Raw genomic sequence first — 24,215 nt, forward strand, 5'->3', positions numbered from 1 at the left:
TGGCTCGGTGATACCTGCTGTGGCCGAACTCGCTGCTGCCCGCTGCACGTCCAACACCGACGATAATTGAGTGAGTGCGGGAGTGAATGTTCAAGTGAGTGGGTGAGTGAAATGGGCTTAGTAATGCCCACTGTTCGTACAATCCTCCCTGGGTCTTACCTGCTCAGCAAAGGCAGGAAACGGAGACCGTTCCATCCAGCGTTATTTTATTTTATGATAAAACGACGAGAGACACTATGTAAACCTGTCAGAACCTAACGCCGACATCTTCACACTCGTCCACGTAGCTATACACGAGCACTGCGGAATGATTGCACATCATATGGAACAATCGGAGCGAGGAATTTAAAACGAATCTCTCCCACGTGTCCACGGGCTGCGCCCGCGCGTTGCTCGGCGTGATGCCCGACGTTTCGCTCCGTGCACCAAGAGTTTCTTCAGGAACTTAATTCGGTTCACTTACTCGCTCGATCTCATCCACTCAACCATTCCCGCATTCAACCTATCCATCAATCCAATTACCCACTCACTTCATCAAGGCCCCCCCCCTCTTTAACTCACCTAACCGCTCAATCGCTCCATCAATACCTCACTAACGCACATAAAAAACTCACTCAATCACGCACCCACTACGCTCTCGCACTCACTCGGCGAATTCGGCTACTGAAGAAGCTCCCGGCACGTGGAGGGAGACCGTCAGACATCGTCCGCGGGCGGAAAACACGCGCGGCACAACTCGGAAGGCAACACCGGAGAGCCCAGCACAGCAGCACGAGCGTGACGCACGCACGCGGTTACGTTGAGACACATCACGCGGAAATACTGGACGGTGTCACAAGTGGGGGGAGGGGGGGGGTTGTACGTGGGGGGGTTGCCGAGTTATCAATCTTCACGAAACGATACAAATGTTTCACGTTACAGTGATTACCGGGAAATCAGTTTTCCATAAACGTTGCAATGAATTGTATTTAGCGTTTGTATTGTTGTGTGTTTTGTGCTTTGCTTCTAGTAAGAAGATATTTAAATTAAAATTTATTTAAGTGCAGGTCACTCAAGATGTGCCTGACTTAACTCCTCTAACGACTTTACAACATCTACCCCCAGTCACAATCTCTTCACCATAATTTTACGTTTTATATGGCACTTTTAATTTCATGTTTTTACGGAGCGTTGAAATGTTCACACGTACGGCGCTTTGTGATCTTCTATTAGAAGCACTGGATATAAGAAAATAAATACTGTCCTTTTTGTATTACATCTAATGCTCATGATGCACAAATAATTCTACGAATTACAACAATGACCAAGTCATGATGTAACCGACCCAGGCTGTCAATTTCTCCAGTAAACAATTTGTCAAAGCGCTACTTTAACCGTTGATAAATATTTATTATTTAGAACTTTGTGTTTCAATAAAAAAATGTCAGGAAATGTTAAGTATTTAACAATACAGTGAAGATAATCACTACCTCGCAATATTTTGCACGCAAAAAAAACAGACGGTACAATTATCGCGAATCTATTCTCGCAAGATGTATCATAGTCGTTTCTGTATCGCCATAATCTAACAGCTGCAAACGCTGGCCTTAAATTCTACCACTGGTAGACTGCAGTAGGGTCCCACGTGAATAGTAGTAGCCACAGCCATAGTGAGAGGTACAGTGGATGTGGTGTGCCGGGCGCAGAAGTATTTTCCGAGTCCTTAACCTAGACAGACCCATTTGAAATTAAGCTTCAGTTGAAATGAGTCTTTAAATTTGCCATCAATACTGGTCACTGGAATCGAATCTGGCCTGATAAACCCCACTACTTTAGCGTACACACTACAAAGACTAAGGCCCCCCTTTTGCCATACAGACTGCCGTGACAAGTGCTGTCCGTAAGCACCTATTAAGGTATAACGAGAGGGTGGTGTGGCCAACACCATGTCGCCTGTCACCCCAGTGGTGATATTTACACACAGCACCAGGCACATTTAAGGTTAAGTCGACCTAGGGGAGGCCCAGGACTGGTTCAGATATCACTCACAACTGATGTTAGCCGTGGCTGGCAATCAAACTCAGATCACTGGGTTCACAGTGCACTGCACCAACCACTACACCACTGCTGCCTGCAACTCGTGGATACACACACACCGAATCAACTTACACAAGACAAAGCATGGGGTTTGCAGAGTACAGTACAGCACACATTACCACCTCCGATGACGATATTCCCTGTGAGGATATGAAGTTACAGGTTTAACGGTCACACATTGACACAAATATGCTCTTTCCATTGGCCCATCCAAGCCGATGGCCACTTAGGGGACGGGTGGTCTCCCACCGGCTACTTACCATGCCGAGCTGGCATCAGAACACATCCGAATCTGGCTCGGGGCCAAGCAGGGATATGGGCGGGGCTTACAGACTCGTCCACTGCGCGTGTGATGTTGGCAGCACGGCTCGGGCATCCTCAGTGGAAAAAAAAAACATCCCGGCGCCACAGCGGCCTGGCTTGGGACAGTCCCAGCACGGCACGGTTGTGCCAGTGCAAAAGAAGTAACAACCCTCACCTCACATATGGGGCATAAAGCCATCCAGCTCGAGGGCCGTGACACGGCAATAAAGCCACGCTCTTCCATGTGTGTTCTTCCACGTGTGGTCTGGAAATATGGGAGGGGGCCTGTGGGATGTGGGGGGCCCTCTGGTGATCCAGGCTAATACTGTCCAGACGAGAAGGGTCTGACAATGGGCCCCGTGTTTCTCAAAGTCTCCAAGAGCAGACAACTTGAGGCTGAGGTTCCCAGAATGACGACGCTCCGTAAAATGTCTTTATTTATCCGAAAAAGCCTCAATAAGTGTAGAAACTTTGTCAGGGGTGTTTGACTACATCGGAATGTGTGGAAAATTTCCACATTAAATTAGGAATCCGGAGAAACCGGAAAAAACCCATCGCGCATACAAGGGAATAGTAACACAAAGTTCTGCACAGATGGGTTCTTGAATCCACTCGCTGCGCTACTGCTTCACTGGCACCTTTCAGGTCTTGAGGTTTTCACAAATCTGCGTGGTCAGCACTTTTAGACGGTTACGCAGGGGCGAGGAAGCTTTTGTAATTTCAAATACCATTAGTGGGTAACTGCACGTTAACACACGCAAGCAACCTCGGCGTTATGCAACATCACAAAAATACCGTGTGTGTCGACCGAGTATACAAGGACCTCACAGCAACAGGAGCAAAAAACGCGGGTTATTGCCAGGACGAAAATATTCTCCTCCGGCACCCGATCAGTGCGGCTAAGACTCGCAGTGACGGCAAAAACCATGAACAACTTCTCGTATATCCGGGTTGCAGCGCGCCGTTCGGCACGACGTCCGACTGTTTCGCTCCACATGCCGGCCGCTTCTCCAGGAACGGAGCTGACACCGTGCCGAACAACACGCGCCAAAAACCCCGAAACGACATCGTAGAGCTGCTCGAGGGCACAACTTCGAAAAGCTACGCAGCCGTACGAAATTAAACCACGGCCCATGCGACATGGAAGTCCCGTAGTCAGGGACGAAGTTGAGTTTCCCCTTACCCTAAATCAGGTGGGGGGGGGGGGGGGGTTCCTCCCCCACGCCCCTACCCACCTCCCGCTAGGGTATCCCCTCTCGGCGCTGGCAGCACTGCGAGGGTGGCACGGCCCAGTCGTAGATGTAAGAGAGGCGCGTGCGGAACTCGCGCTTGCACAGGCGTCCATGCCTCCGCAGGCTCTGCTGCTTCTCCAGCATGTCCTCCGTGCTCTGCTTGTGCGTCACCAGGTACTGCTCGCTGCAGCCCCGCGAGCGGAACTCTGTGTCGAAGCGCGGGTCGTGGACCCTGCGCAGGTCCACGGGCGCCAGCCAGGCGCCCAGCGCCGCGTCCTCGCTGCGGAAGAGCTTGAGCATCGGCGCGTTGTCCCGCACGTAGCGCACGAGGTCGGCCGACAGCACGTACCCGCCGCCGAGCGCGTATGGGAGGTAGTGGTCGCACAGCACCCAGTCGCTCTCCTTCCAGCGGCCGGAGCCCTTGACGCGCGCGCGGCCGTTGAAGAAGCCCCAGTAGAGGCGGCGCGCGTCCTGGCGCCGCAGCTCCGGCACGAGCGCGTCGAGGCGCACGAACGAGTCGTCGTCCACCTGGGGGAGGACGGGCAGACGCAGGGCGAGCGGAGGTGGCGGGGGAGACGTCCGCGTGGGTCGTAAAAGCGAAGGCGCGGTAAGCGTGCGAAAGCCACCGGTCCCAACCGCATCCACGCCACACGCCGACCCTCGCTGCCCCCATACCGAGGAAGTGACCCGAGAGTGACCGCAACTCGTAAAGGGTCCAGACGTGTCCTGCATCAGCGCAGTGCGGAGTAGTGTGCTGCAACCGGTGCGATGGAGAACATTGCGAACATGTCCACCCACGAGTGAAGTGTCAAGAAGTGTCCTTGCGTGTAACCATGAGCGAAAATGAGTGGGATCGTTAAGTCGCGCAACGTGGCGCGGGGTCGCGGGAAGAGGCCCGCAGTTCTCTCTCGCTCTCTCTCACCTTGAGCACAAACTCGAAGTCGGCGTTCTGCCCCAGCCACGCCATCATGTGCAGCAGCTTCCGCGTCAGGTTCTCGTACGAGTCGCGCAGCTCGGGCAGCAGCAGCAGGTCGCCGTGCCGCTCCTGCTCCTCGGCCAGCACCCGCGCCTCCTCGGCGCTCAGGCCGTGAGTGCCCACGGCGAAACGCGCCATCACGTCGCCACCGCCGCCGCCGCCGCCGTGCTCCGCCAGCCACGTGCTGCGGATGATGTCGCGGCGCTCCGTGTAGCGAGGCCCCGTCATCACCAGCACGGCGAGGAAGGCCGACACCCGCGGCTGCGACTGAGGCAGCGGCGCCTGAAGGTGCGGCGCCGACTTGCCGCGGGACTTGTCGCAGCCGTCGCCGCCGCCGTCGTCTCCGGCCCCGGCGTGGCGAGCCTCCCGCGCCGAGGCCCCGTCGGGGCCCCCCGCGTCCGGGGCGCACGGCTTCAGGTAGAAGGAGACGGCGGCGAGGGCGATGAGGGAGATGGCGCAGAGCGTGGCGCAGCGAGGTCGCGGCAGCTTCCCGCGGCGCGGCAGCAGCAGCGAGAGGGGCATGGCCCCCTCTGCCTCCCAATCCTCGTCTCACTGTGCCGCCTCCTCGCTGTTCGGCTCCCTCGCCCGTGCCCCCTTGCCTGCTGTGGCGCGGGAGGACGACCCCCGACGGGTGACCCCCTGCGCGGCACGGGAAGGGGACCACGCGTGAAGCCCCCCGGGCATCAGCGCGATGCACCGCACGTCCCGGCCAAGCAGCGTGCCTGGGCTTGGTTGCAGCTCCTGCGGTCCCAGGTCCGAGCCTTGGGTTACGCACCCCTGTTTTAGCCAAGGTCCCCCAGAGTCCCTGTCCTGGTTACCTGGGGTCCTGGGGTCCCTGTCCTGGGGTCTTAAGTCCCCGTCATGGAGGCCTGGGTCCGTCTCCTCGGGTCCACTTCTTCCCTGCAGTCCTGGCTCCTTTGTCCTGGGGTCCTGAGTCTCCTGACCTGGAATCCTAAGTCCCCTGGTCTGGGTCCCTGTCCTGGGGTCCTGAGTCCCCTGGTCCGGACCCCTTTCCCGGGGTTCCCGGTCCCCGTGTGCCGTTGCGTGGCTCCGCGCTGCCCGTGCACGAATCGGGTGACGTCGGCGCTACGGGCGCCCGCGAGGCCGCGGTGAGAACCGCGATTAGTAAATCCGCTCTCGGTCAGCTGTGTGCGACTTGTGTCATCCAGAACAGGCGGTGCGCAACGTAACAAACAGGTCACGGCAATGCCCATAGCTATCAACCCATAGCTGTCAACCCATAGCTATCAACCCATAGCTATCAACCCACAGCTGTCAATCCACGGGGTTGACCAATAAGGTCTGAATAAGATGGGCACTGATAAGGGGTTGACAGGTTTGCGATCCACAAAGACGAAGCAGACATCGCCGCGATGACACGACTCCCCTGCTCCTTGCGCGGTTGTCTGGGCTTGACCAACCAGCAGCTGTACGAGAGAAGACGTTGGTCTCCCCTAATCCCCGGGTCCTTGAGGCCCCCCATTAGTGGCTTCTTGCCTTGGCCACCTCCGACTCCACACGGCTCCTCATCACCGCACTGCGTCTTGCCACCTCTTCTTCTTCTTCTCCTCTCGTATGGGTGCTGATGCAGATGCAGAGCACCAACTACAATGTCACATTCAGGTGGTCAAGTCAGATAAACAGGCGCGGCAGTGGTGAGATGTTAACTCCCTTGCCTGGTATACAGGAGGTTGTGGGTTCGATCCCGACCCTAACGCCTGTTGTATATTTGGAGTCCGCGTGCCTCTGTCCCCGTGGTTGCGTGGATTTTTCTCCGAGTCCTCCAGTTTTTCCTTCCACATTTAGAATCAATGTCACGCGTTTAGAGTATTTGGCTGCTATACATTTCCACTTGATGATAAGCCACTTCGTTAAGATGTCATTTGTGGTCAGGTCGCTTCTGAAAAAAAGCTGTACAGCTCAGTGGGCCTTGCCTGGTGAAAATAAAAAAAATGTTTTATCGTTTAACCACGTCAGGAGCAGCAGTGTATTGTTGTGATGCCTTCTTCATATTTGTGGATTGGGCCCGTTGCGTCGCACACTGCAGAGTTTTTAATTTTTAATTTGTGCATCAGGTAATCGCATCTACTGCCACGGTTTGTGTGGATGCGGTTTAGATTGGACCATGACCTTCATGGAAAATCAAACCCAGGGATTTTCTGCGTTGGGTCTTTCACAAGCTGCTTGCGAGTTATTTTGAACTCCAATCAGCTCTCCAAGCATCATCGGGATTGAATTCGCATTGTTTAAGGTTAAGCACATGGGTCCAAAAGGGGCTTGGCATGACTTGAAGCGATGACGAGGGACGTCATTGAGGTCCTGGTGAATGGGAAGGTCACCGTTTTCTGGATTCGCAGGACTTCCCGGGACGAGGTTTGTGTCAGCACGGTCAGCCAGGGTGTTGGGGTCGACTTGAGGGTCCCAGTGATGCAGCCGCATTCCAGCGCACAATTGGACGTCAACAAGTCGAGCGAGGCTACTTTTGGTCCATGTTCGGCGAGAGTACACAAGGGCCATCGTCTCACCAATGACAACAGCACGCCCCACCACGCCTCGTGCTGTGTACACAAGTGGCAAGGCCTGCAGCCAGGTGGTCGGTGATGGGACTTGGAAGCGGTGCTTTGGGATATCAGGTGCTCACTTTGCAACAAATTGTGGGGATCTGGCAGAAGGAAGGCGGCGATGGCGAAGTGTGGCGAAAGCAGCAGCAATACCCCCCCAACCCCAGCACCACGCATTGACCAATCACGCGGACGTATAGATACCAATTTAATGTATCACGTGTAACATCCACTCGCATCATTCATCAAAGTTCACGTGACCCACGCTAAGAACAGATTTACATCAAAAAACACAATAAAATAGGCAGTAAGGTCATCGATATTAATTATAAACAATAATATTAACACAAATAATAATCGTAATTTAAAACAAAAGAGAGGGCAGCGGTGACCCCCACTGTGCCGAGCACCCGCCGACCCCGAGTTCGATTCCCGGCCACGGCCAGCGTCGGTGGCGAGCGATATCGGCACCCGCGCATGCTTCCCGTCTTCACCGACCCACGCACGTGGCCCAGTGTGGTGGAGTATGGTCGAAAGACGACACCCACACCACCATCCATTATCCCTCACGCCACGGTGGCGAGATTTTAATGACCTCGCCTGGTATACCGAAGGCCGTGGGTTCGACCTCGACCCTGACGCCTGCTGCTGTATATTTCGAGTTTACGTGTCCCTCTCCCGTGGTCGCGTGGATTTTTCTCCGGGTTCTCCGGGTTTTCCCTTCAAATTTAGAATCAACATCACACGTTCTGAGTATTTGGCTGCTAAAAGTTTCAACTTCGTTGACCTATCATTTGTGGCGAGATCACTTCTCAAAAAGGGCAATATAGTTCATCTATATAGTTCATTGTGGACCTTACCTGGTAAAATAAAAAGTTCGTTGCCACTAACACTAACCCTACCTCTATCCCTAACACTTAAAAGTAACCCCTAGCACTCACCTTACCTAACACTTAAAGTAACCCCCAACACCAACCCTACCTCTATCCAGGGGCGGAGTCACAGGGGGGGGCTGGGGGGGCTTAGCCCCCCCTGAAATTTTGGGAAAGTCGGTAATCGGGATAACCAGATATCTGGCTGCTGCAAAATGCTGCAGGCTGCTACCTTGTGCTGCCCTGCAGGCTGCCACCTTGTGTGCTGCCCTGCAGGCTGCCACCTTGTGCTGCCCTGCAGGATCTACCGTGTGCTGCCCTGCAGGCTGCCACCTTGTGCTGCCCTGCAGGCTGCTTGAGCGGCAGCCTTTCGAACTTATCGAACTTATTAGCCACATCAGCGGCTCCGACCTATTAATAAACTCCGCGTTCAAATCCAATAAAATTTGTTTTATACATTTGTGGCGCCCATTGGAAAACATAAACACTGGATATCTCAGAATATTGAAGTCAGCCCCCCCAAAGTCAAAATCCTGGCTCCGCCCCTGCCTCTATCCCGAACCCAAACTATTTTCACATGCGGCTCAATCTAAGGCAATCATCTATCCGGGATCGATACAATTAGTACCACTTTGTGGGAAGTCAACAGTTGCAATTATGACTAACTGGTCCCCGCCATGGGAATGTGGAATTTCCACCACTTGGGGTCATCAAAAGTTGACGAGCACTGCTACATTGTTGGTTCTAAACAGGCAGACTGTCGATTTACCATCACGTGCAAATAACTGTGTGTGTACCTAGCATGGCACAAGCACCGCGGAGTTTCAGTGCTGCGTGTGCGACCAACAGGTGGAGCGGTGGCGCAGTGGTTAGTGCACCGCACTGTGAACCCAGTGACTGGAGTTCGCCTCCCTTCTGACAAAAAAATGAGGTGCAAGTGATATCGTAATCAGTCCTGGGCCTCACCTAGGTCGACTCAACCTTATACGAGTAGCTGCTGCAGTGCATAAAAATCAGCAAAGTGGGCCAGGCACGGTGCTGTCCACCCAGCGTGCGCCATCCCAGCCATAATAGGCACTCGCTAATAGGACTTGTGTCTCGTCTCGAAGGCTATATGTGAAATAGTTCTCTTTGTGTGAATGACTGGTACCAGCGATGTCAAGATCGGCCTCTATGGAGGAGGCTCGTGAAGGACGCTGCTGGGTAGTTGAGGCAGTCGCCCCCCAACAGCAGCGGAGGGCAGGGGAGCGACGCTCACAACAACGAGCGGAGCGCCGGGCAGATAAAACGCGGCGAGGTGGCACAGTGGGGGGCACAACTATTGCATCTGCCAGTCGTTTCAGTCAGTCAACCCATGGCTCCTGGGTCTGTCCGGTGACCTGCTGGTGGGCCTTACACTTTGCGCACGAGTCTCAAAGTGCACCTAGCCTGGCACAAACGGTGGCGACGTCACCGTCACTTAACAGCGAACGTTGGTTAGTTGTTGCTCCTGTGTTTTCGCCATCGTTGGCACCCCCCTTCCGTGGTGATGGTGGTGGTAGGGGTGAGGGCGAGGAGGTGGTGAGGAGATCGTGATGAGAAGGACTCGTCATCACACACCCATCAGCACGCCGCCGAAACTGGATTCGTTGCGCACAGTGATCTCGCTGCCAAAGCCGTTCTCTACCAAGACGGTCACCTGCTGCCCAGCCTGCACACACACAGAGACAAAGATCACCCGTATAGTCTCAATATACTTTTGGGGCAAGTGCTGTTAGCATGCACCGATTGAGGTCGGAATGGCGCACGAAGGAGTGGTGGTGGTTAACACCACGCTTGGCCGACTTTGTCTCCCCGGAGATAGACGTTTCCACACTGTACCAGGTAGCTACTCAATTTTTGGTTGTGTCGACCTTGGGGAGGCCGTGTATCGGATCAGATATTCATCACGGATTTTAACCGATAACTAATTTATATTTCTGCAGCAAACCGGTCACCCATCTCTTACCGTAGTTTTTCCTGCGGTTATTGGTAACGCTAAACAACTTTAACAACCCTAATATGCACACACGGATTGCAGAGCAGGGTGTGTATATGTGGAATGTGTTCAATTTTCAGATTAATCCACAATAATACAAATAAAACAAAATCTGGCCGAGATACAACATTTCACTTGATCTGAACATTTAGAGTTTATCTGCAAATGTGACATGAGAGGAAGTGGCCACCCCCACCAACAGTGGAGGATGGCTGATGCTGCTCCTGACAGATATTTGGCGAGTCCAGCAGCCTCCATATCAACGGGGCTGGATGGCACGAGAGAATTTCAATGCCTTGCTGCTGTGTAGGCAAGGGACCTCCCCCCCGCCCCCTAGTGGCAGCTGTCCCTGTGCAGCACAAGGTAGGGGAGCCGAGCGGCTGGAGGTACCTGGAGCTGCAGGAGGCCACTGGCGAACATGGAGAGAGAGCGACCCTCCATCCCCGCACGCCCCTCCAGGGAGCTGCAAAGACAAAGATCGCCCGTGTAGCCTTTAACAGAGGGTTGGGGCAAGTGCCGTCAGCAAGCACCTATGAAGACTTGCAATATTACTATCATCACCACTACCACCACCACCACCACGCATAATCATCACCACGACCACCAACATCCAAGACAAATATCCCCCAAATAGCCTCAACAGACTGTTAGGGCAAGTGCTGTTCGTGAGCACCTTTGAATATGAGCAAGGCACACGAGATGGTGGGTGAGTGGCCAACACCACGCACGGCCGCCTTGGTCTCCCCAGTGCTGTTTACACACCGCACCGGGTACTCATTTAAGGCCGAGTCGATCTAGGGAAGGCTTAGAACCGGCACAGATATATTCGTCACTGGTGTTGGCCGTGAGCGTGAATCGAGCGCTGGTTGCCGGGTTTCGTAGTGAAGCGCGCTCACCACTACAATACCCCCGTAACCCTCACCATATACTCCTCACCCACCCCCGTAACCCTCACCATATACTCCTCACCCACCCCCGTAACCCTCACCATCTACCTCTCACCCACCCCTGTAACCCGCACTCCCATAACCCTCACCATCTACTCCTCACCCACCCCTGTAACCCATACTCCCATAACCCTCACCATCTACTCCTTACTCACCCCCCTACCCCACAAACTCACCCCCAGGATACGTTGGGGGGGGCGGCGTCTGTCTGAAGAGGAGGGAGAGGTTGGTTTGTTTTTGTTCACTTGTGGATTTGTTTATCGAGTTGTTTTGTTTTGACAAAATCTCATCTTCAAAGGCTCGGAGAGGGAGGGTGGCATTTATTTATATACATGCGTGTATATAAATATGTGTACATTTATTTATTTGTTTTACCCGATTAACTCGATGTTAGAGAGAGCGAGCGATTTCCTGCCCAAACGGAGCATCGCGGTGGCGGCAGTGCCGGTGGTGCTCATCAGCTGCTTACAGCCCCCCGCAGAGCCGGCGGTAGGAACCCCGCATTAACAACTTCATTAATTGGCCGCGTCGGGTGAAGGAGGGTGCACGACACAACAACATTTGCCTTAATCTTGACATTGTTAGACGAAAGGCCCACACGTTGTTGAAGCGTCGCGAAAGGAGCTACAACTCTACGGCAGCGGCAGGGGATGCGTTCAACGAGGTTCTTCACAGTGACCTGGAGACCAACGGGCCCGCGACGGTCGTGTGCACGGGTATATATGTTCACGCGTCCGTCGGAGAAAAGCCTTCCGGACGCTGGGCCGTGAGCGTCGTCTCACTTAGCCGGACTTGGGTCAACCCACGGCATTCAGAGGCCTGTGCGCTGAACCAGATGGCTTTCGGTGAACCAGATGGCTTTCGGGACTGCGCCTCTCAGAGCGTCCCCAAGTGAGTGGCGTCAATATAAACTAAATTATTATTTTCATTTGACCAGGTAAGGCCCCACTGAGCTGTATATAGCTCTCTTTCAGAAGTGACCTGGCCACAAACGATAGCCCAATGAAACGGCTTATCATGTGGCAATGTATAGTGGGGAAATACTCTAAACTCGCGTTCAAATCGACGGCGTTTCCGCCCATGGAACTTCTCCCGATCGCAAAGCGTGCTCGCAGTGGGGTGCACAAGGGCTCCTTCGTCCGATTCTGCTCTGCACTCGCGTCAATGACCTCGGGGAATAAAGAGCTTCGTTTGCTCACCCATCGGGTTCTGCCATCTCTGATTAGCACGGTTGGCTACGTACGGTGCGAAAGAAGTTCACCTGAAAAAAAGTATCCGTCTCTTTTGCCTGGTCGCATTTTGGTTCCACGTCATTTCAACATCGCCAGGTTGATCCCAGTGACCTCGTTAAAACCCTATTCTCCTTGCTTAGACTCCCGTGAACTTTGTGGGGTCGTCTATATAGGTCAGGGGTCATTTCTCTCACCTGTGCTGGGGGCAGAGGGCGTCAACGCAGACGAGGACACGCGCGACCTCACGACCCCGTGAACTCCGACCCTTATTCTTCCCCTCCGTCCGCTCTGTGGGGAGTGGGGAGCAGGTGAGTGAGGTGGGTGAAGTATGGAGGGTGCAGGGGGGCAGGTGTGTGTGTGTAGAGTAGGGGATGTGCTCCCGATCTTTTCACCTTTATCCGTTGAAAAAGAAACGTTAAAACTTGGACGAGAAGCAACATTTAATCCTCACAACAACAAAATAATTACAAGCGATTCGAGGCGCAAATTTGCATGAACGATGAGGCAATACAAAATAAAGCAATTCATTAGTTCTTATTGTTCAGTGATAGGATGCGGGTCACGTGTGTGAATATGAAGGTTGGGGTGGGGGGGGGGCTGTGTGGAGGGGGTGGGCTGTGTGAAGGGGGTGGGGGGCCGTGTGGAGGGGGGGGCTGAGTGGAGGGGGTGGGGGGGCTGTGTGGAGGGGGTGGGGGGGGGGCTGAGTGGAGGGATGGCGGCTCGTTACCGAGGTGTACGTGAGCCGCTAATTGGTAGATGCCGGCGACGGGTGCCGTGAATCGGCCCCTCGTCAGATCCATGCCTCCCCCTCGCACAAACGCACCCTGGCCTACGGGCTGCACATACAGACACACAAACGACACACGACGATCATAGACGTGAACGAATCCTCTCCAGGACCTGGTCTCGGCACACCGAGGAGAGGGTGTGTGTAGGTCACCGAGGGTGAGAGGTGGCTGCCTCGATAATCTTTGAGAGTCATTTGATCAGGGAATCTTTTCGACGTTGACGAAGTACGAGAGACAGGGGGAGCGACGAGGTGGAGCAACCAGGTTGAGTAATGCCAAGGAGCGATGAGGTGGAATGTGGTGGAGCGACGAGGTGGAGTGACCAGACAGAGCAAAGAGGTGGAATGATGCGGAGGAGCGATGAGGTGGACTGATGAGGAGGAGGAGGAGCGACAAGGTGGTCTCTCCCTCACCGTGTGGAACCCGTGGAGCTGTTTGGCCGACCTCTTCCTCACGCTCAGCGCCGCGCTCAGCTTGCAGTGAAACGCCTCCTGCAGCAGGAGGGGTGATGAAGGAGGGGCGCCGGGCCCCCTGGCACGTGGGAGGGGGGGCCTCGCCTCTCCGAGGAGGGGGAGGAGGTCGGGCCCCCCTCTGTGCGGGGGTCCCAGCGAGGGGAGCGGCTCGCACTCGGGGCAGCTCTCGCGGAGGAGGAGCGACGCTCGCCGTCGCGCCGCATCTAGGGGTCACGGGGAGCCGGGGTCGCAAAGGGGTCACGGGGGGGGGGGGGACGGTCATAGATGGGTCACAGGGAGGTCAAAGGAGGGTCACAGAGGTGTCACAGAAAGCTCACGGAAGGGTCATACAAAGGAGATCAAGGGACATGGGCAGGGTCAAAGGTCACAGGGAGTTTGCAGAGAAGTCACGGGAAGGTCACACGGGAGGTCGCGAGGTTGCAGGGTCGTGCATAGTCTGCGGTTGTCGTAGCGACGCTACGATTCATCGTGCGGTGCAACAACCGCGATAATCGCAACGTCCGATTTCACGCTCGTTGCATCGCCATCATCGAGCCTCATTTGATTTCTGCGGTAATATTTAAATTCCTAGAAAAATATTCGAGGAAATGACAAACTCAACCATTGATCCGAGTTTATCAATTAAACAGCAATTAGTTTTTAATAATTTTCGGTTTGCAATTCGTGATGGGGATGTGGAGGAGGGATGGTGCCGAGAGTGAGCTGGCCCAGAAGTAGACCAACGGAGACATTGCGAAGGGCATCAACGACAGAAGAGCGATGACCGGAATTCATCGGAAGGAGAGAGAGCGAGGGCAGAGCTGGGTTTGGATGCAACCCACGAGCGGTCGGGTTGACGAACAAGGACGCCACGGGAGAAGAACGGAAGCGGTGAGGGTGAGATGGAGGCCCGACGATTCGGTTGCTCGAGGAGATGAAGGAAGGGTGGCGCTGGTGGAAATATACCAAAATTCTTTTTGATTTTTTACTAAACGAAACATTTTTATTTCCTTTTATCAGGTAAGGCCCACTGAGCTACATAGCTCTTTTTCAGAAGCAACCTGGTCAAAAATGATAGCTCAACGAAGTGGCTTATCATCATGTGGAATTTATAGCAGCCAATTAAAAGCGTGATGTTGATTCTAAATGTGGAGGGAAAACCGCAGAACCTGGAGAAAAATCGATGGGACCACGGGGAGAGAGAGACGCAAACTCCAAATATACAGGCATCAGCGTCGGGATAGAACCCACAACCTCCTACATACCAGGTGAGGTAGTTAACATCTCGCCAAATGAAGAGAGGACGGAGACAGTGGCTGCCCAGGACCTCCGCTGCCGAGAGGCCGAGCACTGGGGAGAAGGGATTACGTCGCGAGCCAAGACATCGCGGAGACCTCGCGTCCACTCACCTCTGATCAGTCCACCAAACTCCTTGAGCAGAGCTTCCTGGGTGATCGAGGGCCCGGGGGGCCCAGGGGGTCCAGGGGGCCCAGGGGGGCCACTGGGGCCTGGGGGTCCAGGGGGACCCGCCTGGAGGAAGCAGAGGGATAAATAAATAATTTCAGATCTAATTGTCTTCACCAGCATCATCACTGCCATTATCAGACATCGCCATGACCATCATCATCTATTATATTATCACTAAATAATACTGCCATCATCAAATGTGGTCATCTTTATCACAACCATCAGACATCACCTTCATCAGAACCATCATCAGAGTACTTTTTAAAGGTCGAAGGTCCAATGTTGACCCTGATCAAATGAACGTGAGGCTGTGCAGTTGGCAGCCCAGAACCAGTGGTGGACATTCCACATTACTATGACAGGGACCAGTCTCCTTGTAGCAACATCTTTGTCACTGACATTACCACATCACAAAATTACACAAATCCCTCCACGGACTCCAAATTAAATCCACAGATCTGATGCAAGATCGCACCTAGTCTACAAGATCCTCCCTGGACTATCCTGCCTCATCTCACTCTACTCCCCTTCACATATTCTCCTACCTCTCCCCTCTCATCTCACTCTACTTCCCTCCACGCACTCTCCTACCTCTCACCTCTCATCTCACTCTACTCCCCTCCACGCACTCCCACCACTCCCCTCTCATCTCACTCCACTCCCCTTCACACACTCTCCTACCTCTCATCTCACTCCACTCCCCTTCACACACTCTCCTACCTCTCATCTCACTCTGCTCCCTTCCACACATTCGCCTACCTCTCCCCTCTCATCTCACTCTACTCCACTCCACAATCTCAACTGCCCCAACCAAGAGTTTCTGTCGAAGTCCCCACTCAACCTTGGCCCAATGGGATGTCGCTTCTTCTCCTCTGCTGCCCCCCAGGGTCCGAATTGTCTTTCATTCAGACACCCGTGCTGTCGGTTCCCTGCTACAATTCAAGTTCATCCTCGAGACCTTCCTCGCCTCCTCGGCCCAGGACTTCCTCTCTAGAAAATTAACGTTTTCTGTTCATGTACACAGCGTCTTGAGATGCCATCACATGTATTAAACCACGTAGAAGGGAAACAATAAATTAATAAAAATATAAAACAATAAAATTCTCACGACGTTTTGACTGCAGCACAAGCAATCATCATCAGGTGTGAAAACTTCTTGCTGTGGTTTTCACACCTGATGATGATGATTGCTTGTGCTGCAGTCGAAACGTCGTGATGTTTTATTTATTTATTATTTTATTGTTTCCCTTCTACGCGACTTTACCAAAAGAACCAAGAATATGAATCCTTGCAGTCACGAAAGCTTTAAATCAAAATGTATTAAACCATCATCACTATCATTATTATTATTGCCATCATCGTTACCATCACGTCCATCATCATCCCCACCATCACGATCACCATCACCACCACGATCATTATTACCATCACCACTGCCATCAAAGATCCTCCGTATAGCCTTAACAGACTGTTGGGGCAAGTGCTGTTAGCGAGAGCCTATGAAGGCCGGCACAGCACATGAGGGGATGGGTGGCCCAAACCACGCCTGGCCGCCTTTGTCTCCCTAGTAGCGATGTTTACACACCGCACCAGGTACTCATTTGAGGCTGAGTCGACCTAGATGCGGCCTAGAACCCATTCAGATAATCGTCACTGGTGTTGGCCATGAGCGGGAAGTGAACTCGGGTAGCCGGATCCGTAGCGCAGTGAGCTAACCGTTGCACTAGCCCAGTGTTCTTCACTAATTTTCAGAGGGGGTGGCCACTTTCGCCGATAAGACATCATCAGTGTGGCGAGAGCCGCCGCGCTATTCGAAACCATTGGGGGTCTGTAACAGCAGCACGATGATGATGGGGCCGCACTAAAGGCCACCAGGGGCCGCTAGTGGCTTGCGGGCCTTGCAATGAAGAACGCTGCAGTACACACTCCACCACCATCTCCACAACCATCGCCACCACCACCCAATAACAACAGTCATTCACCACTAAGTGGCGGTGACGTCACCACGGCGCTCGTGCCAGGCTACGTGCACGTTGAGGCCACGTGAAGTGTCGAACGCCCGCTGGCAGGAGGTCACGAGGCAGACCCAGGTGCCACGGGTCGACTGACTGAGATGACTGGCCGATGCACCACCTGTGCCCCCTACTGTGTCACCACCATCTCCACCACCACCGCCACCACCATCTACACAACCACCATCTACAACACTACCATCGCCACCACCATCTCCAACATCTCCACAACCACCATCTACACCACCACCACCATCACCATCTACACCATCTACACCATCTCCACCACCATCTCCACTACCATCTCCACTACCATCACCACCACCACCACCATCTTCACCACCACCGCCACTACCATTTTCACCACCATCATCTCCTCCACCATATTCTCCATTACCACCACCGCCACCACCATCTTTACCACCACCATCTCCACCACCACTGCAGCCACCGCCACCACCACCACACCATCTCTTCAAACCACCACCACCATCTTCACCACCATTACCATCTTCACCACCACCATCTCCACCACCACCACCGCCACTACCATTTTCACCACCATCATCACCGCTACTGCCACCACCATCTTCACCACCCCTATCTCCACCATCACCACCACCGCCACTACCATCTTCACCACCCCTATCTCCACCACCACCACCACCGCCACTACCATCTTCACCACCATCATCACCGCTACTGCCACCACCATCTTCACCACCCCTATCTCCACCATCACCGCCACCATCACCTGCTTCATGCCCCTGCGCCGCACCACCTGCTGCTGCTGCTTCACGTGCAGCTGCTGCTGCTGCTCCGAGTGCGTGATGAAGTTGACCCAGCTCCCTCGCGGGTCCACCTTCTACGGGCAACACGGGGGACGAATGTGTGCGTGTGTGTGGTGTGTGTGGTGTGTGTGTGATGTGCGTGGTGTGCGTGGTGTGCGTGGTGTGTGTGGTGCGTGTGGCGTGTGTGTGGTGTGTGTGTGATATGCGTGTGTGTGGTGCATGTGGCGTGTGTGTGGTGAGTGTAGGGTATGGTGAGTGTGGGGTGTGTGTGGTGAGTGTGTGTGGTGTGTGTGCGGTGAGTGTGGTGTGTGTGGTGAGTGTGGGGTGTGTGTGGTGTGTGATGTGGTGAGTATGGGGTGTGTGTGGTGTGTGATGTGGTGAGTGTGTGTGGTGTGTGTGGTGTGTGTGGTGTGTGATGTGGTGAGTGTGTGTGTGGTGTGTGTGGTGTGTGATGTGGTGAGTGCGGTGAGTGTGGTGTGTGTGTGTGGTGTGTGTGGTGAGTGTGGGGTGTGTGTGGTGAGTGTGGGGTGAGTGTGGGGTGTGTGTGGTGAGTGTGTGTGTGATGTGTGTGGTGTGTAATGTGGTGAGTGTGGCGAGTGTGGTGTGCGTGTATGTGTGTGTGGTGTGTGATGTGGTGTGTGATGTGGTGAGTGTGGTGTGTGTGAGTGTGTTGTGCGTGTGTGTGGTGTGTGTGTGGTGTGTGTGTGGTGTGTGATGTGGTGTGTGGTGAGTGTGGGGTGTGTGTGTGTGTGGTGAGTGTGGGGTGTGTGTGGTGTGTGATGTGGTGAGTGTGGGGTTGGTGAATGGTGTGGTGAGTGTGGTGTGCGTGTGTGTGGTGTAGTGAGAGAGAGAGGGATCAGCATCGTTCATGCAGGGAGATTCCTCATTAAGCCCCAGATCGTCTCCCTCTCATATTGCAGACCTATCCAAACACATCGCTCTCTCTTTACTCTCCCCACTCTCTCTTTACTCTCCCCACTCTCTCTTTACTCTCCCCCACACTCTCTCTTTACTCTCCCCCACACTCTCTCTTTACTCTCCCCACTCTCTCTTTACTCTCCCCCACACACTCTCTTTACTCTCCCCCACACACTCTCTTTACTCTCCCCCACACTCTCTCTTTACTCTCCCTACACTCTCTCTTTACTCTCCCCCACACTCTCTCTTTACTCTCCCCCACACACTCTCTTTACTCTCCCCCACACTCTCTCTTTACTCTCCCCCACACTCTCTCTTTACTCTCCCCACACTCTCTCTTTACTCTCCCCACACTCTCTCTTTACTCTCCCCCACACTCTCTCTTTACTCTCCCCCACACTCTCTTTACTCTCCCCACACTCTCTCTTTACTCTCCCCCACACTCTCTCTTTACTCTCCCCACACTCTCTTTACTCTCCCCACACTCTCTCTTTACTCTCCCCCACACTCTCTTTACTCTCCCCCACACTCTCTCTTTACTCTCCCCACACTCTCTCTTTACTCTCCCCACACTCTCTCTTTACTCTCCCCACACTCTCTCTTTACTCTCCCCCACACTCTCTCTTTACTCTCCCCACACTCTCTCTTTACTCTCCCCCACACTCTCTCTTTACTCTCCCCACACTCTCTCTTTACTCTCCCTACACTCTCTCTTTACTCTCCCCCACACTCTCTCTTTACTCTCCCCACACTCTCACCTCGGCGCCCCCCGTGCCGTTCCCCATCTCCGTCCTCTGCTGTAACGCTGCGAGGTCGCGATTCATCGTCGCCGTCCTGGTTCTTGTCCTCCCTCCTCTCCCACCTCCTCCGTCTCCTCTTCCACCTCCTCCGTCTCCTCTTCCACCTCCTCCGTCTCCTCTCCCACCTCCTCCGTCTCCTCTCCCACCTCCTCCGTCTCCTCTCCCACCTCCTCCGTCGCCCCTTCCACCTCTTCCACCTCCTCCACCCGCGGCTCCATCTCCCCGCGCGGCCTCACAGACCGCTGGCCCCACCAGCGTGGCCAGCACCAGCAGTAGGGGACCTCCTCTTGCCCTCATTGTCCGCACCTCATCCAGGGCGGGGGTGGGGGGACGACGACGACGACTCTGGTCCACCTCGTCAGCTTCTCGTTTCGCCTCCTACAGCCTCTCGTCCACCTCCTCAGCGCGCCATTCACCTCGTCGGGGTCCTGTTTGCCTCGAGGGGTAAATCCACTCCAGGTCTTCCTCCTCCGCTCTCCCCCGCGCGGTGTGGGGGGAGGGGGGGGGTGTTTGAGGGCCGGGTTCCCTCCGAGTCCGAGGCAATTGACTCACGGGCGAATCAATTGTTGAATTAGTTAATCAAGCACGAAGGTGTACGCTTGTAATATTGTAGATGTAGCCTCCAAACGCAGCAAACATCACTGCCACCATCACCGAGCTCTGAGTTCCAGCCTCCCCTCCTCCTCTTTTAAACACGCGGAGTGAGCAACCACGGTCCCGCCTCCTCCGCCTCCCATCTCACCCACATCTGTCTTACCCATCTACCTACCCACTCACCTACCTCACTCAGTCACCCACACCTACCTCACTCAATTCACTCACCTACCTCACTCAGCTACCCACCCACTCACCTACCTCACTCAACTTAACCACTCTCACCCACCTCACTCAGCTACCCACTCACCTACCTCACTCAATTTACTCACCCACCTCACTCAACTTACCCACCTCACTCAGCTACCCACCCACTCACCTACCTCACTCAGCTACCCACTCACCTACCTCACTCAATTTACTTACCCGCCTCACTCAACTTACCCACCCACTCGCTTACCTCACTCAGCTACCCACCCACCTACCTCACTCAGCTACCACCCTATCACCTATCTCACTCAACTTATCCACCAACCCACTCACTAACAACAGCAGTGTGGCGCAGACTCACCCCAATCCATCATCCTCCCATCTCTAGCTACAGCTCATCCACCTCACCTACCCACTCACCTACTCACCTCCTCTTCAAATTACCCACCCAATAATACTCCCACCCACTCTCCATCCAATCCTCCCCATTTACTCACCAATCAACACAAATCCACTCACCCGTTAACTCACCCACGCACAAACCAATCCACTAACCCACTCACGCTTCCACTCACCCACCACTCGCTCACCCACTCACTCATCATCTCACCAACCAATCCACCCACTCGCTTATTCACTGACGATCCGATCCATCGACGCACTCTCTAACTCACCCATTCACTCAACAAAAAATCCACCCACTCTGGACACACTCACCCACTCACCTCAACTCAACTTACCCACCCACTCACCTATCGCACTCACCCACCTACCCGCTCCACTCACCTACCTGAACCACTCACTCGCTCCACTCACCTACCTGAACCACTCACCCACTCACCTACCTAAACCACTCACCCACTCCACTCACCTACCTGAACCACTCACCCGCTCATCCACTCACCTACCTGAACCGCTCACCCACTCGCCTACCTGAACCACTCACCCGCTCCACTCACCTACCTGAACCACTCACCCGCTCACCCACTCACCTACCTGAACCACTCACCCGCTCCACTCACCTACCTGAACCACTCACCCGCTCACCCACTCACCTACCTGAACCTCTCACCCACTCAACTCCCTGAACCACTCACCCACTCGCCAGGCCAGGTGAGTACTCGGCGCCCCCTTGTGGACGCGAGGGGTCCTCACGGGAGGGCCTTAAACACAAATGAACTACAAACGATTTTATTTTACCAGGTAAGGCCTACTAAGCTGTACAGCTCTGTTTCAGAAGCGACCTGGCCACAAATGATAGCTTCAACGAGTGGCTTAACATCGCGTGGAAATTTATAGCAGCAAAAATACTCTAAATGTGGAGGGCAAAACCGGAGAATCCGGAGAAAAATCCACGCGACCACGGGAAGAGAGACACGCAAAGTCCAAATATACAGCAGCAGATGTCAGGGTCGAGATCGAACCCACGACCTCTTGCATACCAGGCGATGGAGTTAACGTCTCGACACCGCGGCGCCCCCACCCGGTTGGACTCCCTAAGTTAATCTGCTTAAGCTTAGTTTGTGAAAACATTTTTTTTACCTTTAGAGATTTTTATTTGAGCAATTAAAAATATTTGGAGTCACCAGAGACAAATAAAAAAAAAGTATTATAGTGACGTCATCGTATCGATCACTGCCGTCATCGAATCTACCATTATCAATATTCACATCGTGAAAATCGACATCGTCACCAAAGAAAATGTCACGGTTACAAAGTGATTTCCTGCTCAAGAAATGAGGGTCGAGACAGTAACTCAAAATCCCGCGTAACAGCCCTGAGCGGCGAGCGGTGGAAATTCCTCGTTCTTATGGCAAGCCAGGAGTTGAACCCGCGACCGCCGAGCCAAAGTCGTCGTCGGCATCGTCATGAAATCAACATCACGCGTGCACGTCGTGGTGGAGTGCACGGTACAATCACACAGATACACACAAAGACAAAGATCCCCCGTGTAGCCTTTGCGGACCGTTTGGGGTAAGTGCCGTAAGCGAGCAGAACTCACGAAGGCCGGCAAGACGCACGAGGCGGTGGGTGGCCAACACCGCGCTCGCCCGCCTTTGTCTCTCCAGTGGGGATGTTTACACACCGCACCAGGTACTCACTTGAGGCTTCGTTCACATAGGGGAGGCCCAGTACCAGTTCAAAGACAAGGATCCCCCGTATAGCCTTAACAAACTGTAGGGGCAAGTACTGTTAGCGAGCACCTATGCAGGCCGGCACAGCACACAAAGGGGGTGGATGGCCAGCACCACGCCCGACCGCCTTTGTCTCCCCAGTGGCGATGTTTACACATCGCACCGGGTACTCATTTTGAGGCTGAGTCGACCTAGGAGAGGCCCAGGACCGGTTAAGATAATCGTCACCGGTGTTGGCCGTGGGCGGGAATCGAACCCGGGTCGCCAGGTTCGTAGCGCAGCATAGCGCTAACCGCTACACCACCGCTCCCCACATTACCAGTCCACACACGCACACAGACACGAAGATCTCCGTGATATTGCACTGTCGGGGGCGAGTGAGCGCCTGTTTGAGGGGAGCACGGAGGGACGGGAGTGTGGCCCAGCACAATGTCCAGCCACCTCTGTCTCCAGCGGTGCCGCCGAAGTTTCACTCGACACACAAATGCACCACGTCGTTACTTAAGGCCAAGTCGACCTCACGGGAGGACATCGGGAGCGGTTCAGAGGTCGCTCGCCACTGACGCGAGACGTGGCAGGAGTTAGCGGTGGTGCCAACTGCTGCGCCACCGCTCCTCACACACGCGCGCACACACACACACGGTGCCGCACGCCAGTCTCAGCGCTACTCACACCAATATTTACATTCCGTAACGATTATATTTGGCAAAATGATGGCCTCCTTGTATAGGTGCCCGGTAAAAAAGGTAATTATTTGTGGGGGGAGGAAACTGGGGGGTGGGGGGAGAGGATGAAAGGAGGAGGGGGGCAGGGGGGTTACCTCCGAAAGCGACAGCACAACATAGAAGGTCGCCACGAGCAGCGGCGACTACGGCGGACCGAGAAACCCACGCGTGACAAGGGCACGGGCTCACCACAGTGACGTCAGGCACGGGTTCACCACAGTGACTTCAGGCACGGGTTCACCACAGTGACGTCAGGCACGGGTGCACCACAATCACGTCTGGCACGGGTTCACCACAGTGACGTCAGGCACAGGTTAACCACAGTCACATATGGCACGGCTTCACCACAGTGACGTCAGTCACGGGTTCACCACAGTGACGTCTGGCACGGGTTCACCACAGTGACGTCAGGCACGGGCTCACCACAGTGACGTCAGGCACGGGTTCACCACAGTGACTTCAGGCACGGGTTCACCACAGTGACGTCAGGCACGGGTTCACCACAGTGACGTCTGGCACGGGCTCACCACAGTGACGTCAGGCACGGGTTCACCACAGTGATGTCAGGCACGGGTTCACCACAGTGACATCAGGCACGGGCTCACCACAGTGACGTCAGGCACGGGTTCACCACTGTGATGTCAGGCACGAGTTCACCACAGTGACGTCAGGCCGCCACGTGGCCTGCCAGCAGTGACCTCACCCCCTCAAGTTCTTTAGGTATCGCACGAATGCACGGTACGTGTTGAACTTCTTTCGTATCGTACATAGCCAACCGTGCTAATCGGAGGTGCGTGTGGGAAGGACAACAAACTGCTTCACCACCACCATTTATGGAAATATTATTTATTTAAAACTACTTTTGTGTTTAATTTGTTGTCCTTCCCCCGTACCTCCAATTAGCACGGTTGACTACGTACTGCGCGAAAGAAGTTAAACGTACACCGCCATCGTCATCAATCAGCCACGGTCAATCCACTGCTGGATGAACGGCCTCCTCCCGCAAGTCGCTGCCGCCACAACCGCCTCTCACCACCCGATGATGTAAGAAATCTACCCTGGCACCCCCCCTTCACCCCCCCCTACACCCACCACCTGCACCCCCCC

The 24,215-nt window shown here is 54.3% G+C and overlaps 2 protein-coding genes across 3 annotated transcripts; both read right to left on the reverse strand.

The window, feature by feature from the left end:
* Positions 1–189: 189 nt before the first annotated feature.
* B3GALT6 (beta-1,3-galactosyltransferase 6) lies at positions 190–5,860 on the reverse strand. The gene is made up of 2 exons (XM_032962106.2): positions 4,534–5,860; positions 190–4,139 (listed from the first exon to the last, which is right to left on the reverse strand). The coding sequence occupies exons 1-2, from the start codon at positions 5,107–5,109 to the stop codon at positions 3,621–3,623; spliced, it is 1,095 nt and encodes a 364-aa protein (XP_032817997.1). The 5' UTR covers positions 5,110–5,860; the 3' UTR covers positions 190–3,620.
* A 1,483-nt stretch (positions 5,861–7,343) lies between these two features.
* On the reverse strand, positions 7,344–24,168 carry C1QTNF12 (C1q and TNF related 12). 2 transcript variants are annotated; one of them, XM_076070248.1, is made up of 8 exons: positions 19,403–24,168; positions 17,690–17,797; positions 14,866–14,986; positions 13,418–13,680; positions 12,944–13,052; positions 12,411–12,504; positions 10,428–10,500; positions 7,344–9,710 (listed from the first exon to the last, which is right to left on the reverse strand). In XM_076070248.1, exons 1-8 carry the CDS (start codon positions 19,739–19,741, stop codon positions 9,612–9,614), a joined length of 1,206 nt encoding a protein of 401 aa, XP_075926363.1. In that variant the 5' UTR covers positions 19,742–24,168; the 3' UTR covers positions 7,344–9,611. The 2 variants fall into 2 exon arrangements, with proteins under 2 accessions (XP_075926363.1, XP_075926362.1); XM_076070247.1 differs by having other exon boundaries at positions 17,690–17,800.
* Between the last annotated feature and the right edge of the window lie 47 nt (positions 24,169–24,215).

Source organism: Petromyzon marinus, chromosome 28 (assembly GCF_048934315.1).
Source record: "Petromyzon marinus isolate PM22_M1 ecotype Great Lakes invasive population chromosome 28, UKy_Petmar_22M1.pri1.0, whole genome shotgun sequence".
Taxonomy (NCBI): domain Eukaryota; kingdom Metazoa; phylum Chordata; class Hyperoartia; order Petromyzontiformes; family Petromyzontidae; genus Petromyzon; species Petromyzon marinus.